At 43.3% G+C, this 17,985-nt stretch overlaps 1 protein-coding gene across 17 annotated transcripts in view; it reads left to right on the forward strand.

Annotated features, from left to right (window-relative positions):
- TCF4 (transcription factor 4) overlaps positions 1 to 17,985 on the forward strand; it is a 377,557-nt gene that overhangs the window by 138,489 nt on the left and 221,083 nt on the right. For 8 of the 17 annotated variants that reach the window (XM_020910643.2, XM_070452484.1, XM_020910650.2 and 5 more), the window contains one exon: positions 3,849 to 3,881. The exons of the other annotated variants lie outside the window; for them this stretch is intronic. In XM_020910643.2, the coding sequence (XP_020766302.1) occupies positions 3,849 to 3,881 (33 nt within the window). The remainder of the gene's footprint in view (positions 1 to 3,848; positions 3,882 to 17,985) is intronic. 17 annotated transcript variants of the gene reach the window in all.

Below are 17,985 nucleotides of genomic sequence, written 5' to 3' on the forward strand. Positions count from 1 at the left end.
TGGGCTAGTGCTTGGCACAGAGTTGTAGGATCTCAGTAAATGGCTCTTGAAGGGGTTCATTCATGAATCAATCAGGGAAATCAGATATTTGGGTCTAATCCCTAAATGAAAAGCCCATAAATTAAAGTCAGGCCTACATGTTACTCTGTCAGGAAGAAAACCTTAAACCAGAGGCAGCCATCTAGAAATTCATTCTGTAGTTCTGTGTCCTTGACTGTCCAGAATATCAGGAAAGAGACCATGTTACAGTATCGTAGATTTCAGTTTTTAAGAAATACACCACAGATTATTTATAAAAGGAAATAAGTAAAATCAATATTTTTTGAAAGGCCACTGAAAGGAGTTGTGTGTCTCCAATATTCAGATAAGGTGACTTGTTTCCTCTTGTCCAGTCAATAAACATTTCTGTTCCTCTTTCATTAGTCTTGTTTTCTTTCCATTAGACTGCCTACTCTGTGGTATAACATAGCAATGCTGTGCTAATCAAACACTTTTATAGTCAAACCAGGTGGACCAAACCAGGCTTTTTTAAACTTTAGAAGAACTGATACCAGGAAAACGTTAATTGAAAACTATAGTTCACAGAAAAGTGTAGGTCTTCTACATATGAGAGAGAGATTTCTCACATAGAAAGTTCTTGACCCTAAGAGAAAATAAATCGTTTTAGAGTCAGGTTCAAGGAAAAAGCGGTTTGTGTCTGTAGGCTTGCTTTTCTTGAAAGGAATGGAAAATATGACTAATGGTGGCTTATGGATAATTTTTCTCATATTAGAAGTCTGGTGGTGGACCATGGCTAGGTTTGGTTTATGGTTCATTGAAGTCTAGGCTTGTGTCTCTGTGATTTCTTTGTCCTTTCCCTCATTGTCTCAAGATGACTGTCACAGTCTCAGAAGTCAGGTTTGGGTTAGATGCAGCAAGGAGAAGGGAAAAATGTGTCCGCCCATGTGATCTCCCCGCCTCTCTTGCATCCATGGCCATCTCCAGCTGCAGTGTTTGGAAGGGGTGGAAGGTTATACCGTTGCTTCACCAGCCTGTTCGATGGGATGAGACAAGAGGGAAAGGAGCTGAGAATGCTTAGCCAATTTATAGGGTTTATTTAGCTTCTTGTAGGAGAAGAATCTGTAATTTTCAACTTGGCAGCTTTGAAATAAAGAACCAAGGCTCCAGCTTTCTTGTGAGAAGCAAAATATGAAAATGGGTCTTGACTCTGAATTCTGGTCAGCAGATGAGAGAGAATGACATAGAGACATGGAACGGAAAAAGAATTTTGAAAGGAAGACAGTGGGAAAACGGCGGCGGGAGAGTCGCACACGGGGAGGAGGAGCTAAGGTCATTTCATCACCAAGGCTTGCGCTTTCCTTGTCCTCATCTCTTGGTCAGGGCAACCACTAACCAGAGTAAAGGGCTTTACAGCATCATCATCCAGAGCCTTCTCTTAGGTCTCCGGCTTGAGTTCCCACCAGGCTGTCCAGAGCTTCCTGGTCATGCAGCCAGCCGCCCATGGCCTCCCCTTCAGTCTTCCCTCCATTCCCCTTGGTGGTCTCTGGCAGAGCGCACGGGCAGTGCCCACCCCACAGTCCCCTGCGGCAACTGCTGAGTGGGCTTGGCATCCTGGAGCATCGAGGTCCCGGGACGCGTCACTCTAAGTGACAGACAGAGATCATTCTCTTGGGCCACTGCCAGACAGGCTCCCGGGAACGTCCCTCCAGCCACCTGCCACGTCGCCACGGAGCTCTCGCACAAGGATGCCTGCTGCTGAGGGCAGAGAACCTCCTCTTCTTCTTTTTTTTAATATGTACACAGTTGTATTTGTTGATCTTTAATGTGGAGGATTAGGAGCAGCCAAAAGACATTTAATCTTGGCCAGCGTGCCAAGACTGCATGAAATTGTGGTGAGAGCTGGATCCAACTTTTGACCAAAAGTTTCCCACCTCCGCTGATCACAGTCATGGCGGGAATCAGGCTAATGAGAGCATGGGCAGGGGAAGGGGCCGTCCATCATGAAAGGAAAGTAAGATGTGGAATAAACAGGGCTGTTTTCCTTTAGTACAAAATTTTTCTCTCAAGTGTTTCACTGGAAAAGTGTTACTTTGAGTTTTGCCTAAGCTTGCCACTGAAAATAGGCCTGGGACAGCAGTAGCCAATAGTGAACAGTTGACTGGTTCCTTGGGTGGAAGATCAGACACCCGGCAAACCTCTCATCACCCCTCAGCTCCAGGAGGAACAGCAGGAATTTTCAGAGTCTTTTAACCTCCTGTCCTTAGAAGTTGTGAGCCTACCTTAAGTGCAATGTTGACCTTCATTTTTAAAAAATGCCGTGAGCCTTGGGCTTGCCTGTTGCCTCAGTGGTAAAGAATCCACCTGCCAATGCAGGAGACGTGGGTTCAGTCCCTGATCCGGGGTGATCCCACGTGCCATGGAGCCACAGAGCCGGTGCACCGCGGCTACTGAACCTGTGCTCTAGAGCCCGGGAGCCGCAGCTCCTGAAACCCTCGAGCCCTGGATCCTGAGCCCAGCAACAAAAGAAGCCACCGCAACGAGAAGCCCATACACCGCACCTAGAGAGGAGCCTCTGCTTGCTGCAAGCAGAGAAAAGCAAGCACCGAAGACCCAGCCCAGCCAAAGAAAGAGAAAAGTTTATGTTCAAAAATTGCCGTAGCCTATTTTCTTTGTTCTGATAACCTTCATTAGGACCAAAGCTGCAGAGGAGCTCTGCTGGAAGCGCTGGCGTCGTTAGAGGCCTCGTGGAGCAGTGGGCTGGGCTCGCGGGGCGCTGCGGCCTTCATCCCGGCTGTCCCACCTCCTGGTGATGGGACTTTGCCTGAACTTCTTGTGATCACCAGCTTTCTCATTTCTAAGGCCAGGGTGGCCACACTTAGTCCGGCTCCACTCGAGCCCCGTGGTGACGGGTACGCTCGCAGCAGCCCCGCTGCTGTCACCGTAGACCGTTGCGCAGCCGCATATTGGTGCTCTCTCCCTTCATGTCCCTCCAGGATCAAGGAGCAAGTGAAGTCTCTCAGTTGTGTCGACTCTTTGCGACCCCATGGACTGTAAGCCTGCCAGGCTCCTCCATCCATGGAGTTTTCTAGGCAGGGATACTGGAGTGGGTTGCCATTTCCTTCTCCAGGAGATCTTCTTGTCCCAGGGATCGAACCTGGGTTTTCCACATTGCAGAGTCTTTACCCTCTGAGCCACCAGGAAAGGTCACTTAATGTCTTTAATTAGTTGAAAATTCTACAGACCTTGGGTCCTGGATGAAGGCAATTTGAAAATACCTTTACTTTCTAATGAGATTGGAACTGAGGGCAAGAATGGTTGGAGATAGTATTGCATGTTCAGTTCTGAAGACAGCAAGACCAAAATAAAGATTTTTTTTTTTCCCAGCCATTCCACAAAAACCAGTAATCCTATAAAATAAGTACCTCTTTGGGGACAACTTCGTTGAATTCAGATACGCCCCTTGAGGACGTATTTGCCTCCAGCCATTTTTCTCTCCAGCTTAAATGTTCTCAAGTTGCATTGTTGCATAAGGTGGAATGCGCCTTCATGTGGATTTTGGTTAAAGGCGCTGACAAGGTGAGATTTCTTCACCTGCGTTGTAGGTCATCTGCATTTGGAGTAACTGCTGTTACATGCACCTTCTAGGTTCTGGGGAATATGCTGGGGACAGTCTTCCGATGCATTTCATTCGTCTCCAGAGAAGCTTGGCAGAGAATGTTGCCTGTGTATATGCCATCATTCTCTCATTCTCTTCACTCCCAAGGCATTCTGAATCTTCCTAAGGAAGTGTGTGTGAATTTTGAATAGAAAGAGATACTCAGGGGATCTTATTTTATTTCTTCTTGCAGAATATCAAGCCCCGGGACCAACAGTGGCAAAAGGTATGAAACATAGATGGGACTGAATTAAATGTGTCCCCAGGCACCTAATAGATACAACCCAAACATTTCTCATCTTCTTGATGTTTGTGTATTAATCACTCTCCAGTTCCTTGCACGTGTTTATTAATAGGAAAAACTGTAAGGGAGTTTTGCTTTAAATTGGTGTAAAATATAGCAGGTTACGTTGTTGATGTTGAAAATAAAACACGGAAAGCTTTCTTACAAGCTTTGAAAGCTCGCCGCAGCCTGAGTATGGGGACAGAGGAGGGTGGTGGGCCGACCACGGCTTGTGTTCAGCTGGCCGCTGGTTTGACTCCCAGCTTGACACTCTCCACTGTGTGATGTTGCATAATGTTTAGTGCTCTGATGGAAGTTCTTGTCTGAGTCGTTGCTCTGGCTTTAAATGAAAACCAGGAAAAATACCTGGCCCTTAAATTCAGTGGCTGTGAGTGATCACGGTGCCTCCTTTTATTTTCGCTAGGCTCTTTTTCTGCTCGTTGGGTCTGACCAGCTTGGCAAAAGTAATACGCAGACTTGAGACTCACGTAGTGGGTTTTGGCAGAATGTGGAAGTGATTAATTAAATGCCACCCCCTCATGGGCCATATTAAAAACTGAATGAAAATAGAAACTGTGTAATATCTGATAACATTTGGTGGAGAAAGGGGAGACAAAAGGAACGAAGGATTAGAGAGAAAGGGACACATAAAAAGCTAATTTTAGAGCATTCTGATCGCAAAGTATGATTTTCTAGCCTTGAAGTATCAGCATTGGCATGGCTGCCTGAGTCTCTGAAATTATTGGGTTACTAATTGCTCCTGCCTCTTTCTCACTTTGGCTATTCAGACCAAGCCATGCTCTTAAAAGTTCAGTAGCCAAATCTGATTGCTTGGGATGTAAGCATAAATTCTTTATGTGTAACTTATGGTACTAATTGGACAGTACCAAATCATGGAGGAAAATTTATTGGTGACCTGTCTCCTTCAAAACTTTCAGAGTATTTGGAAATGAACCTGATATTCAGATTTGGGGAATCCTGTAACCTTAGCTTGACAGGATAAGATTCATAGTTTATATTGTGTGTGTTTTTATTTTCTTTCATTGCATAGTTTCCCTTTTTCTTATTTATTGATGATCCTGAAAATGTTATTTGGAAATTGAAATGCAGTGAACATAAATATTTTAAATATCTTGGCGGACTGCTTAAGTAACTGGGTAACCTCTGTTAGGCATCCTTGTTTTAGTCGTTCAGTCGTCTGACTCTTTACGACCCCAGGGACTGTAGCCCACCAGGCTCCTCTGTCCATGGGATTCTCCAGGCAGGAATACTGGAGTGGGTTTCCATTTCCTTTTCCAGGGGATTGTCCCAACCGCAGGACTGAACGTGTGTCTCCTGCATGTGGCAGTGGACGTTTGATCGCTGAGCCACCTGGGAAGCCCATCCTCTACTAGGTAGTGGGGAAGCTGACTTACGGAACGAGAGTTTGCTGGACCATCTTTTGGTGATCTCCTGCTTTTCCTTTTTGGGCTTCCTAGATGGCTCAGTGGTAAAGAAGCTGCCTGCACTGCAGGAGACCCAGGTTTGATCCCTGGTCGGCGAAGATCACCTGCAGGGGGGCATGGCAGCCTCCTTCAGTGTTCTTGCTTGGGGAATCCATGGACAGATGAGCCTCGTGGGATGCGATCCACAGGGTCTCAAAGAGTCAGATAAGACTGAAGCAACTGAGCACAGCACTTTCCCTTTAACCTCCTTTTCCTTACTTCTGTCGCTGACCGAACTCATGGAGATGTGTTCTGGGGGGAAGGACTCTCTGAATTTTCCTGTTACCTCAAAGAGAAGGCGGTTCTAAATATGTCTACTTTTAAAGATCTGTATAGCTCCGGGAGTTGGTGATGGACAGGGAAGCCTGCAGACTGTGCTGCAGTCCGTGGGGTCGCAAAGAGTCGGACACGGCTGAGCAGCTGAACTGAACTGATATCGCCTGAACACCAAATTGAAAATAAAACAAAAGAAAGCAGCCTCGCTCAGAGTCTTTTAAAGGCATTTTAATAGTTAATGAGATTTTGCCCCATACCCTCATGAGTTTCATTTAGTTCTGAAATAAAAATTTACGGCTGTTCTCTCAGCTGAGCTGATACTAGTTTAAGGGTGGAATTGAGTTCACACCTGCTCTAACATAAAAAGCAGCCTTGATGTGACTTCTTGAAAATGTTTGCAGAGCAGAATGAGAGAACCCAGTACCCCTACAATTCTAACCGCAGACTGATGCTCTTTGTGAACACTAAGGAAGCTGCTTCATCAGTTGGCTCTAATTTGCTGAGATTGTCCATTTCTAGCCCTCCCTCAGTTACCCACTTTCCTCAAGATAGGATGTGGCTGTGGAAACACAGTTGGTTTGCATAGGCAGTGGATCCACATTAACACTAAAGTGTACATATGGGAAAATCTTTGCATTTGCTAGGCCATTTAGCTGTTCAAGATATGGTCCGTTAGTCAGGCAAAGTACAATGGCTTTTCTGAGTGCTCTAGTTAAGGGGCAGGATGTGTAAAGCAGTGTACACTTAGGTGGATAATTAATAATTAGTGTAGGCTTGTAAGGCTGTAATATAATATATAAATTTCAGCACCTGTTAAAGTTTTATCAGAGCAGATCACCTTTCCTTACTAAGAGGGAGTATTCCTCCCTTGGGAAAAAGAAAGTGCCCCCAGTGCATGCAAAGATCTTAGTAACTAAGCGAGGGCTGGTTTTTACATCAAGGGCGATTTTCCAAGGTTATTGTGATAAGGCAACTTAGTTTAGTGGTCACATTTAAGTAGCATTCCTATACAGTTTTATATGTGTTTGACTATAGATGACAAAACACGGTTTAGAAAACATGTTTGGGCACATTCTAATATTTGGGGACTATTGATTTGCCAGAAAAGCTATGTGTCTGACACTTTGCGACTCTTTGGACAGTAGCCCGCCACGCTCCTCTGTCCAATAGATTCTCCAGGCAACAATACTGGAGTGGGTTGCCATTCCCTTTGCCAGGGGATCTTCCCGACCCAGGGATCAAACCCGCGTCTTCTGTGTCACCTGTGTTGCAGGCGGAGTCTTCACCCAATGAGCCATCTTGGAAAGTCCTATATTTGGAGACTGTTAATTTGCCAGAGAAGCTACCCACTCTCACCCTGTCATCATCCCCTCTGCAAAACAATGAGAGCTGTTCATTTTATGATTTCCTGACAAGTAAATATTCAGAGGGAGAGCTTTTTCTGGAGGCTAAGTTGGATGGAGTAGAGAAGATAAAACTTCTATCCCACATTCTGTTTTTGGCTTAGTTGTGTCACAAGTGGTTTTGACACCTCATATCTTAGCTCTCTGGATTTTTAGATGAGGAAGAAGTTCTCCTTTACAGCAGGGATGGAAAGAGCAAGTCACATATTTGTGAAAGCAAAGCAGAATATCTTACTGCTTTACAAGTTGATCATCTTCTTGATAAATAATATTCATGTGTTATCAGTATGTCTGCAATCATATGGTCCTCAGTGTATGTATTTTTTTAACCATCCATATAGATTTTATTTATACTCAAAGCCAATGAAAGGATAAACTGCAGCACTCAAATTAGCCTTTGGTTCATTCATTGATTCATCGAAAAAGTACTTGTGGAAAATCTGTGTCAGGCAGGCTCCTGTTAGGTACCTGAGAGTGACATGCTACTTTTCTTGCTTTCAGCGTGGCCCACAGTCTAAGTAAGGATTCAGATGGGTGTCAGGTCACAGAATTAGGGAGCTATTCAGTATGTGCACAGGGTGCTGTTGGATTTTATATTTGGGATACCAGCCATCAGCTACCTTGTAATAATGGCTGAGATGTTCTGGTGCTTATCGTATACCAGGCATCCACTAATAATTTACATTTATAATCTTGTTTCTTTCTCAGGCATTGTCATTGCCTTTTGGGGGGTGGTGGTGCAGTTGAGGATCAGGGAGATGGAAATACCTGCCCTGTGTTGTGCAGTAAATGGCAGAGCCCAGATTCAAAGCTTTTATCTGCTGAGCTCTAAAGCCCTTGTTCTGAACCACCCTGCACTGCCTCCCTTGTAGAGAACATGGCAAGAATTCCCTGAGGTGCAATAGCAGTTAAGCGTGTGTTCAGCTGCAACTAATGGAATACCTGATAATAGTAGGTTAGTCAAACAAAGATGACTTTTTCCATCACTTAAGGGGACGTCTGGAGGTAGGAGTTGCCTGTGTGGATTCAGCAACATCACTGTTGCTATCTTTCCTTTCTGCTCTCCTCAACATGCTCATTTTAATCCTTCATCTTTTTCTCTCATCTTGCATTTCTCACAAGATGTCTGCTAAGCCCCAGAAACCATGTCAGAGTTCACAATAGGAAGTTGGAGAGGCAGAGATTAGAGTAACGTCCATATCTAATTGTATCTCATTCCTTCAGGAGGAGGGGAAAAGCATCCCCAGAAACACGTAGTCTTTAGCAAGATTTTACTAACAACTTATTGTTCACATCTCTAATAGACATTTACTCATAGCTGCAAGGGAAGCTGGGAAAGCGAACTTTTACAGTGTTAGTTGGCGCTGGGATTCAGGCAGGTAAGAGAGAAGGGCACTGGGCATGGTCATTGCATGAATCAATATGAATTTTATTGTATTATAAGTAATAATGCCTGAGCTGATAGGGCCATCTTGATGGATGAGTTGGAACCGTCCAGGTATAAAGTAAATTGTCAGGTGAGAGAAAGACAGACGTATAGAAGCCAGAGGATGTCATAGGAAACCTGGAATGAAGAGGCTTCCGAAGACTGAGACATAATTCCATAAGGTCCACAGAGGAAGGAATGACAGGGAAACTAGGTTAGAATCCTCACTCCAAAAAACAAGAAGAGTCTTTTTTGAATGGTAGGGGAAGGAACCTGGGTTATCACTGAAGCATGTAGTGAACTATTCAAGGGTTGCTTTTAAATAGTGGAATAACTGATTGATTTATGGTTTCGGATAATCACTCTAGCCACAGTGTGAATAGGAAGCAACATGACAGACAGGGAGATTACTCAGGAGGTGATTAAAGCAATTCCAGGAGGAAATGATGAGAAAATGGACTGAATCAGGAACAGTGGGGATGAAGAGGAGGATATGAATTTGAGCAAATATTAAATGGAAGGAAATGGCTGGACTTGGTAACTGATTGATAAGGGAGGAGTCATCCTTGGCTTGATGTCTGGCTTGGGGCAGCTGGGGGATGGTGGTATCATTCATTGAGATGTGGATTCTGAGAGGAGAAGCGGTTTATTGGGGATTAAGATGGTAAGTGCAGTTAGGGAGGTAATGAATTTTTGAGATATCTGTGGGTGAATTGACTTGTGGTTCTGGGTGGGGCTTGCGGATTTGGCCTACGGTTTTCCATATTTTGTAGTTGAAGTCATGGGAGGGGATCCATCCAGAGAGAGGGGAAAGGGAACCTATTTTCTGATTAATCATTTTGCTTTCTAAAGAACTTAAGGTGAAGGGGACAATGCATCCATCTCATCTTTATCTCCCATAAAAACTTGATATCTCTAAGAAAACTAGGTCATTCTTGATTTGATCACACAGTCATTTCAGTGTTATATTTAATCACTCATCTATAACACGCTGTTCATAAATTCTTTGTTCCTTCTTCCCTCCCATCCTCTCTCCCTCCTCCTCTTCTACCTTTCTCCCTCCCTCCCTTCCTTCCTTCTCTCCCTCACTTTGCTCTTCCTTTCTTCCACGAAGACAGGTGGGATTGAACCTTGTTTCAGAACATTCATTTATCCACCGTTTGGGAAGACATCGTAGGTTCTTAGACGTGGTGTGGAACTTAGAACTCTCCTCTGTGCTTTCAGATTTACATCGGCTTCCTTCCCAATACAGGAATCTTTCTGGATGAAGCCCTAGGAACGTTGTGGCGCAGTGACAGGCTGAGTAATGCATAAATGGATGGACCCCAGCAGGCATTCCTTCCGCTGCCGCGTTGGGGAAGCCACTCCTGACACGGCCGTTCATCGCACTGCGACAGCTGTGACTTTCAGAAAGTTCTCGGTTTTGTCTCTCTCAGCTCGGAACACACATTTTCTCTTCTGAAGCTACCTGGGACTGTGCCTTTTCTCTCTTTCCCCATGTTTCCCACGATGATCATTCTTGCTTCCTCCCAGAGTGTCAGTGGGAAACAGGTAGCATTATCACGGAGCCTGGATTAACCACACCTTGTATTCTTGGTCACTGTCCTCTGTGTGTTTCACTTGGTCTCTTTCCCTCTCCACGCGGTGAGTCCAACACTTCACTCAGTATTCCCAGTCTGGGTTCGTCAGCAGTGAGTCTGCTTTCATTTTTCGTGTTGCTGCAGTCTGAGGTTTCACTTCGACACTCATGTTTCGGCATTGATTGGAAATTGAGCTCCCAGTCCACTCAAATTACGAAATATTTTTAACATCAGTTGCTTTACAATCAGGTTTTCTACTTCCTTGTGTAGAATGGGACTTCGTATTAATCCTCACTCATTAAATTCTTCTTGTTGGTTTCTGTCTGCCAGTGTGCCCTCTGCCCATGTTTTCTGGGCAGAAACTGCCAATACAGCCAAGAGCCTATATTGTGTGATGTGAAGCAGCATCCACTCCTGTGCTTAATTCTGACTCCACCTAATCTTCCACCGAGTTCCCTCACTTCTGTGTTGAGGATAATTAATGAGAACCGTTTCTGTAATTGTGGATCCTTGTCTTTACTGTCAATATTCTGCCCTCTGGAGAGAAGGCTTAAGACAAATAGTTCTTCTGTGACTGCTGGAAGAAGCAAATACAGTTCTTCAGTTGTGGGACCTACCAAATTTACCAGGTGATAAATAGGATATAAAGTTGCCGTTGGCTGATCATTATTAACTGGCTACTTTATTGGGCCTGATGAGAAAAGAACTGAAAGCTAACAAATAACAAAAATCTTAAGATTCCCTGAACAAAAGTCCTAAGCGTCCATAACCTACCTCTGGTATTAAGATGAAAAATTATAAGATGAGCTAAATGTTGATGATAGATGCAGAAGGTTAAATGAATATTTGGGTTGACAGTAAAGATAAATTGAGAGGTATTATTTCCTTTACAGGGAGTTTTCCAGAGGATGCCTTTAAATTGAGACTATGAAAATTAGACTCATGACAACTTTCCAGGTACAGAGTTCCTGTGACGAACAAGATCCCTGGAGAGCAGCCCTGTGTGCACTCCCAGGTGCTGAGGAACAGGAGCCTCCTGCAGGATGTTATCTGATGGCTGGATATGCTCAGAAAGAGGGGATGGACTCAGTTCAGTTCAGTTCAGTTGCTCTGTCGTGTCCGACTCTTTGCGACCCCTTGAACCGCAGCACACCAGGCCTCCCTGTCCATCACCAAATCCCGGAGTTCACCCAAACTCATACCCATTGAATTGGTGATGCCATCCAACCATCTCATCCTCTGTCATCCCCTTCTCGTCCTGCCTTCAATCTTTCCCAGCATCAGGGTCTTTTCCAATGAGTCAGCTCTTCGCATCAGGTGGCCAAAGCATTGGAGTTTCAGCTTCAGCATCAGTCCTTCCAATGAACACCCAGGACTGATCTCCTTTAGGATGGACTGGTTGGATCTCCTTGCAGTCCAAGGGACTCTCAAGAGTCTTCTCCAACACCACAGTTCGAAAGCATCAATTCTTCTGCACTCAGCTTTCTTTATAGTCTCACATCCATACATGACTACTGGAAAAACCATAGCCTTGACTAGACGGACCTTTGTTGACAAAGTAATGTCTCTGCTTTTTAATATGCTGTCTAGGTTGGTTATAACTTTCCTTCTAAGGAGTAAGTGTCTTTTCATTTCATGGCTGCAACACCGTCTGCAGTGATTTTGAATTAGCATCCAGCAATTTGTTTTATAAATGAGCAGTGGAGCTATATATAAGGTCTAGGTTGACCTGAACCTAGGTCAGGTTAGGTCAACCTGACTTGATTTCATAATAAATGTCATGATGGTGACAGGTCTTCAGGGACATTAGTACACTGTTTGCAATTGTGGACTTCTTTGTGGACGAACCATTCTTTGGCTTCCTGTTTTTGGTCATGTCTATGAGAAGTATGAATGTTTCATCACTGAAAGTCAGCCCACCTTGGTTCATCACACCAGTGTGCAGGACTTATTTAGCTTTAAGCCCTTCAAGTCCTTCTGTGTACCTAGCTTCTGTTTTGGTCACTTCCTCATGTGTGGATTTTGATCTAGTGCCATTAGAAGGGGCTTCCCCGGTGGCGTTAGTGGTACAGAACCCACTTGCCAGTGCGGGGGATGTAACAGACACAGGTTCAATCCCTGGTCTGGGAAGTTCCCCTGAAGGAGGGCAGGGCAGCTCACTCCAGTATTCTTGCCTGGAGAATCCCATAGACAGAGGAACCTAGCTGGCTACAGTCCATAGGATCGTCAAGAGTTGGAAGCAATTTAGCACACGCACACACACCGTTGGAAGTCTGGCCATTTTGAGAGTGAAACTTTGAGCTTTCATTGTGTCTGATTACTTGTACGACCTGAGAGGTTCTTGTGTTAGCTAGGAAACACTCAAATTTTCTCACTTTAAAAGCCATCTTGACCTCCCGCGTAGTATCTATGTTTTGGCAGCCATTGCCAATGCTGTGTTTCAAAAGAGTCAAGACTTGGAGCTATTGCTTCACAGAAGCTGATGGGACTGTAGGATTTATTCAACTGCTACCCTTTTCTAAACCAAAGTAAGGTTGTATTTTTCGCTTTCATAGACAGACAAATTAAGGTCTTTAAAATACAACCTTTTCTTTCTTCTTCAAATAATCTGGAGCAAAAAGCTTATTGGTTTTCTGTACAACTGCCTTGTTTTAAAAATCAAATTGAAGACCAACTTGATTCTGCCTGCAGAGCAGAGCTATCTGCCTTTTAGAAAATATGGATGGTTAGATTGGAAGCACGTTCTGCACATGGTTTAGCGGTTAGTAGCCTGGAAAATGACCCAATAGCCAGGGTAGTATTTTTTTTTAATTTTCATTGTAAGCGCTTGTTTAAAGTTTAAGCCTGTAATTGACTATCTTGCACATTGTTCACTGTTAATTCTTTTCAGGCTGTTACAGTTTGTAAATGCATTGCCTGCTAAGCTGTGTCAGTGTAGGGGCATTAGTGCTGTAAGAAACTCCAGTTACATGTGGTGCTTAGAAGCATTACCAGTTAGACTGCTTCAGCGTGCTTTCTTAGTGGTCCTAGGAAGTCACTTCATATTTGTGCAAATTCCTACTTATTTAAAATGGATATGACTACACACACACACATACACACACATTTTTAATTAAAGGGCAGCATGTAAGTTCAAACTAGGTAACTATGTTGTAGCTTGCTGAAGAATTTCTACTGATTGGTGGCTACATTACTCAGTATTTTTATTTGGCTCCTTCAATTTGTTCCATGTTGGAGGGGCAAAAATCCTTCTATTTGGCAGTTTTACTGTATTTGTCAGCTGGTATCTCCCAGGTAGCTCAGACTGTTTTATTTTGCATAGTTTATATTTGAGAAATAATTTTTAATACACATATTGCATGAAGTTTATTCCATTTAGATGGATATGCTAAGCAAATCAAGGAATTGCCTGGTATTCTTTCAGCAATTTTTTAGTTTAGAAGAACTAGACATCACTTGAAATTACAGATACAAGCTAATACTGGCTAATAATTAAAGGTTACAAAAATTGCAGTGGAAAAGGACTTAAATTGTGCCTGTGGAGTGGCAAGGACAACTAGAATATGGACATGATGGAAAATAACGAAGTGGATAAAACGCGATTTATCTCGATGTGGTATAGAAAGAAAAATTGTGGTGGGATACGTACTGGATGTAGCTTAAGCTGTGTATCATTATGTACAAGTGGAAACTTACATGAAACTCCTCTTGATTAAGTTTTATGTGAAACAAAGAGTGTGATTGGAAATGTAGAATTAAAGAGTATTTTCAGAGCATGATGATAATCCAGCCGAGGTTTCAGCAAGTCCGTGGTCAAACTAGAGAAGAGAAAGAAAAAGTGAGGAAGCCTCATTTGGTGTGATGCAAATTTGTGACAGAAGTAGTAGTTTGGACCTAATCGATTGTTGCACTAGATTTGGTCCTCAGATGATGTTTTTCACAGCAAATATTATCTGAACCATTGACTTAAACACTGAAATGTACAGGAGATGTGTAGGCAGAACTGTAGCCTTTCTGTCCCTTGAAACACAAGTTAACAGTCAGCTTTGAACTTTAGATGCTACAAAAGCAGAATGAGAAAAAGAAGGGGGTAAGTAGTGAAAGAAAGAGTGGGAAAAGGCATACATATTCAGAGATACAATTCAGTAAGTAGATGCTCCAAAGTTAATACTATGTAAAAATAAAGACACTATAATAATATTCCTATCAGGCTAACAGGATCAGAAACTAAAGAGCACAAAGCAATTATTTATTAAGAAAGAGGCAGAGATGACATTGAGTGTTATAGAGGAGGAGACTGCCATGATTACAGGAAGATGTTAAGAATATCAAAAAATATTCCCAAATTAAGAGTGGAAAAAAGGAAAAGAGATTACCTATGAGATGATGATAAATAATAATGAGTTATTTCTGAGAGCACCTACAGAACAGGAGGTCTGAAAAGTGGTTTGTCAAGCCTCGGAGAGATAGAAAGGGTAATTTATTGACAGGCAGTGGAGACACTGCTAAAAAATAAATGAATTTTTCACCTCACTGTTCACAAAGGAGGATGGGGGACAGATGCCAGAAACAGACATAAATTTCCCAGGGGAGAATGAAGAAAAACAAAAAAAAGCAGGATCCTGCCAAAACCGGTGATCAAGGGTTGAGAAGGAAAACTAATAAAACCCCTAAAGCTTAGCAGCAGTCACCTCCAAGTCTAGAAAAAGTTATAGAATGGAGAAGCTGATTAACAGTGTTTCTTAGAATGGTTGGAGGTAATTTTGAAGGTTTGTATTATCGAGTTAATCCATTAGACTAGCCCCTTTGAAATTTACCCTTCAAGGAAATAAGCTAGTTGGCTATACAAAGTTTATCTTAAGTTGTTTTGGAATAACCAAGACATCTTTTCTGTCCCTTAAGTCCTCAGTTTTGTTTTTTTTTTTTGAGTTATGCTGCTTTGCCCAGTTTTTAATGTTTAAGTGTTAAGTGTTTATTGAACCTTATTATTGTTCCTAGAGAATTCTCTGAGCCATTGATTGGGCCAGTGTTTATTGGATACTCCTTAGTGCCAGGCAGTGTATTAGGTCCTGGAGCACGGTATTGAGAAAGACAGACGTGCTCTTTAGGGTCTTTGAAGCCACTGCATTCTCACTCCTGTCAAGTGGAGAGGTGAAGAAAGGTCGCTGATTTCGCCTTGCTGTCACTCCTGGTCTTCCTGTTGGCTGGCTTCTTGATGGAGAACGTCGGAAGGAGAACAGCCGCTCCTTTGGCCGGCCTGATGGCTGTGCTGGGTTGGCCCCAGTGCGGGTGCCCACTTCCTTTCCTAGATCTCAGAAGTGGATCTTTCCCGAAGCTCACTCATCTCCCTGACGCTCCAAACCAGACTCTTTGGTTTGGCTCCCTACCAGCGGCCCGAGCACAAATTAGGAATCCTTGACCTCCTCTGCCGTTTTGGGATTTAGAGTGTTCTTGCCTTGGGCAGGTGAGAGACTGTACTTTAAAATGGTCTTTTTTCCCTTCCATTTTCCCCCTGCTTCTGCATCTCGCCCCTGCGGTGTACTCGACTCCCATCCCCGCTGACAGTCGTCCCCCCTGGACCACCTCTCTCCCTGCTCTTTGCTTTCGTAAGTCAAGACCTTTCCATTTTCCTTCCCAGAATTTATCTTTCTTTGCTTCGTGTTCAGAGTGCTTGAAGCCACTCATTCAGCAAGTACCGTTGTGAGGAGGGCTTCACTGTAGTCATGTATTCCCACCTTTCGGTCTTGCTTCAGTGGCTACCTAAGAACGGGATAGGAGAGATGTTTCAGAGACGTGATTTCTGAGCCTGCTGGAGAGAGACAAAGAAACTTTCATCTGCTGTACAGTTTTGTCCTACAGGTCCTTGTTCCATGGCCAAAATCTTCTAGGTAGAAGTCATCTCCAATGCCACCCTTTCGATCAGGACTGTGGGTGGTGTACGTTGGTGTGAACAGCTCCTCTGAGCTCTTGATTCTCGTGTGTAATTTGAGTGTCTCTAGAAGCTGGTAGACTTGAGTTCATCCCTGAATTCACTCAGCTACATCACTGTTTCTTTTGGTGTATGTTCCTCTTTTAGATAGAGCCAGTTCGGTTTAGTTGGTTTTTTCCCTGGGAACAGCTCATTCTCTGGGGATGTTAGCATTGGGTGAATCTGCCGTCTTGTTGAACAGGAGACTGACATGCATGTGACAACTGTATACAAAGCAGTGCCAACCCCGCCTGCAAGTATTCTATTCCTAATGAGAGAGTAGAAGCAAGGGCTGGGTAGAGAATGCCAGAAAGAAGCGTTGGTACCTCTTGGCCTGTATTTACTGTGAATGTTATTTTGTCCCACTGTTTCTTAATGTCCTTATGTATCTGATGCGAAAGTATACCTTGGGCTTCCCTGGTGGCTCAGTGGTAATGTGTCTGCCTGCCAGAGCAGGAGACACGGGTTCAGGCCCTGATCCAGGAAGATCCCAGATGATGCGGAGCAGGTTTAACCCATGAGCCACAGCCTCTGAGCTCATGCTCTAGAGCCCATGCTCCACAACGAGAGAAAGCCTGCAACGAGAGGCCCTCACACCACAAATAGTGAGTACCCCCCCCCCCCCCCCCCGCCCATGCAGAAACAAAGGAAAGCCTGAGCAGCCGCAAAGACCCAGCACAGCCAAAAAAAAAAGTTGATGTTAAAAAAAAAAATTACCGTAAGCCTGTTTTCTTTCTTTGCAAATTATAACCTTCATTGGAACCAAAGCCACAAAGGAGCTCAGATGGAAGGCCTACCGTCTTGAGAAGGGCTTGTAAAATAATGGACTCAGCTTGGGGTCATGGTGGGGCCATTAATGGCCCGTGGCACCATAAGTCCATAAGGAAATAGGACCGTATCTTGTAGATCTTCATCCTTGCTGAACATCTGAGCTACCTCTGGACCGATCACATAATATAGATGCCTGGGCTGCGTCTACAGACGTTCTGTATTTGGAGGTCTGGGCTGGGATCCAAACATCTAATTTCAATGTGCGTTTGGTGACTCTCATGTCCTGCCAGGTTGAGAAATCTCTGACCTACACATCACTTTCATTTTCAAAACTGTTCATTTTCCTTGAACCGAGTACTTATTTTTAAATCCCTCTATTTCTTTTTCACTCAGTAAAAGTGAGTCATCACCTACTTAGCACCTATTTACCATCAAGATATTTTTATGCCCTAAATTAATAACTTTTTCAGGTCAAAGAAGATGGATAATTTTTGATGTGTTAAAATTGTGCATACTTCCAGAAAGGGCCAAAATGAACTCTTTTTTTTTTTTTTTTAATTTTAGTTGTTCTTCAAGTCAGTAGGATTACTCTGAGGGCCTTAAAGGTTTGCCTCTGTGATAATGATGTAAATGACAGACATTCATTATGTAGATTCACAATTAAACATTATGTATATGCAGTGGCAGTGATTTTCCTTGCAGGAAAAATGTTAACGGATTTTAACTAATTTAGAGGAAAGACAAGCCAAATTAGAAGAAAGTCAGCACTATAAATATTTCAAAAAGAACATCCATTTATTATTTTTTATAATATACAGCAAAGACTAAATGACACTGAAGAAGGAAGCTTTGCCTTATGCAGAACAATTAGGGTAATAGCTAAGAATGTGATGAAATTAGCCTCGGAATTGATTGAAATATGTTCTTCTCAAGTACTTGGGTGATTTTGTTATACTTTGTAGTATTACCTCTGCCATCTTGTATGACTTATGGTGCGTGATATTTTGTTAAGGCTACCTTTCCTGTCCAATAAAAGAAACACACCCAACTTGCTGTAGTTTGATGACTTGTTGTTGTTGGTTTTTTTCCCCCAGAATCTCTGAAATGGTGTGGTGGATAACAGGGCTATATTGTTGTCT

This window comes from Odocoileus virginianus, chromosome 22 (genome assembly GCF_023699985.2).
Source record: "Odocoileus virginianus isolate 20LAN1187 ecotype Illinois chromosome 22, Ovbor_1.2, whole genome shotgun sequence".
Taxonomy (NCBI): Eukaryota; Metazoa; Chordata; class Mammalia; order Artiodactyla; family Cervidae; genus Odocoileus; species Odocoileus virginianus.